Source organism: Amphimedon queenslandica, unplaced genomic scaffold (genome assembly GCF_000090795.2).
Source record: "Amphimedon queenslandica unplaced genomic scaffold, v1.1 AMPQUscaffold_12758, whole genome shotgun sequence".
Lineage (NCBI taxonomy): Eukaryota > Metazoa > Porifera > Demospongiae > Haplosclerida > Niphatidae > Amphimedon > Amphimedon queenslandica.
The window spans coordinates 12,884-14,761 of NW_003547006.1; the positions used below are offsets into that span (position 1 = coordinate 12,884).

General features: G+C 36.8%; 1 protein-coding gene across 1 annotated transcript in view; it reads left to right on the forward strand.

Annotated features, from left to right (window-relative positions):
• Positions 1–6: 6 nt before the first annotated feature.
• LOC109586870 (uncharacterized) overlaps positions 7–1,878 on the forward strand; it is a 5,294-nt gene continuing 3,422 nt past the window's right edge. The window contains exons 1-4 of the mRNA XM_020003099.1: positions 7–943; positions 1,001–1,090; positions 1,145–1,228; positions 1,291–1,374. Of these exons, the coding sequence (XP_019858658.1) occupies positions 33–943; positions 1,001–1,090; positions 1,145–1,228; positions 1,291–1,374 (1,169 nt within the window). The 5' untranslated portion in view covers positions 7–32. The remainder of the gene's footprint in view (positions 944–1,000; positions 1,091–1,144; positions 1,229–1,290; positions 1,375–1,878) is intronic.

A 1,878-nucleotide genomic window follows, 5' to 3' on the forward strand; every position in this document is an offset into this window, starting at 1 on the left:
CATACCTTGATAGTCATCCAAATGTCAAAGACATGTGCTATCTACCACTACACTTGGCAATAATACTGTACATTAACCAGTTCAAGGGCAGTAATCCACTCCCTGAGACAGAAACTGAGATCTATATTCAGTTCATTGCTCATTCCATTATCCGCTACATTAGAAGAGAGAAGGCAGTTGACTACATCAACATTAGGAATTTCAAAGATGTAGAAAGAGAGCTGAAAGAGGAGGGACAAGATGAATTGGACTTGTTCCATGCAATCTGCATGATTGCTTTTGAAACAAAGCTTGTATCACACTTGATTTTTGGGGACAGTTATCTCATAGACCACTTCCCTGATCATTTTAGCAGTCGCTCTTATCGTAACAAGTTATCAAAGAATGGCTTGGGCATTTTGTCTAACTATACTAAAAAGATTCAAACAAATTTTGAAGAGCCACAGTACAGTTTCCAGCACTTGACCGTTCAGGAGTTCCTGGGAGCTTACTACCTCAGTAGAGTTAGCTCTGAAAATTGTCTGGAGTATATTGAGTTACATGGAAGGTCTAATGATTTGAGACAATTGTGGAGGTTTTTCTTTGGTCTTACTAAGCACAGCCCCTCATCTCCAGTATACTTTGATAAGATCTTAGCTGCAAATTCATCCCAAGGCAGTGAAACACTGTTCCTTGCCCATTGTCTCTTTGAAGCTCAGAAGTCTGAGTACAGCACTCAAAACTGCAGGGCTTTCCTGGCATCGAGGAACGGAAAGGTTGATGTTAGTAATATCATTCTTAATTCTTCTGACTGTGCTGCTATTGGGTACTCAGTCTCTCAGTGTCCTCTCGATCTGAGGGAGCTAGTCATGAATTACTGTCAGGTTGGTTCTGGTGGAATTAGAGCTATGAATTACCAAATGGATGAAGTAAAAGCCATTTTTACCAATGCCATAGATATGCAGTGAGTTTCGATCATTTAAAAGCACAGATATAGAAAATTAAATTATTTTTGAATTAGGGTAAGATCACAATTTAATCCTATTGGCAATGAAGGAGGGAGCCCGTTGACTGATGTATTAGAAAAAATGCCACATCTTACTGAACTGAGGTACATGTATATAATAATATAGTTGCTAATGAAGCATATTTTGGCTATTTTCAGGCTTTATGGTAATGAGCTTGGAAATCAAAAGCTCTTAGAGCTACAACCAGTCATTTCTTCAATGACTAATCTTCGCATTCTTGTGTAAGTGTATTGTTTGCATTCAGCAATTGATTTTAATCATTTACTTCACTATTTTGAAATAGCCTAACTAAAAATAATCTTGACCCCAAGTCAGGTGAAACCATGGGCAAAATTATTTGTAACTTAAGAAGTTTGATCCAGTTCCAGTGAGTTTAATAGTGGATATTTACAAGTGTACTGTATATAGTATCAATAATTAACACCATGAACAGGGACTTTGACAAGGTCAAATGTTCAGTTAGAATTGGCCCAATGTGTTTATAGATCTATACCAAGGACATGTTGAATGTGTCATCAATTTTTGTAAAAAAATTGTAGCTCAAAAATTGTGCTTAACCTTTATATAGCAAAAGAGCATTGATATACATGTATGTAGAGTACATTATCAATGATCGTACACCATCAATTTTCGGACACTTGTTTTAGGAAAACTATACATTGCCATCTCATGAAACTGCAAAGTATTATAGCAATAGTTATCCTTTATTTGCGTGACAAACTTGTAGCTCTAGCAAGAGTGCATAGAAAGTTATAAGCTCTCAAAGCGTGGTGTCCGAGAATACCAATAATCGGCCAAAATTCTCAATCTTCGGACTGCCATTTCTGAACGGCAGCAAAGGATAATTTAAGAAGGTCACTATGATAACTTT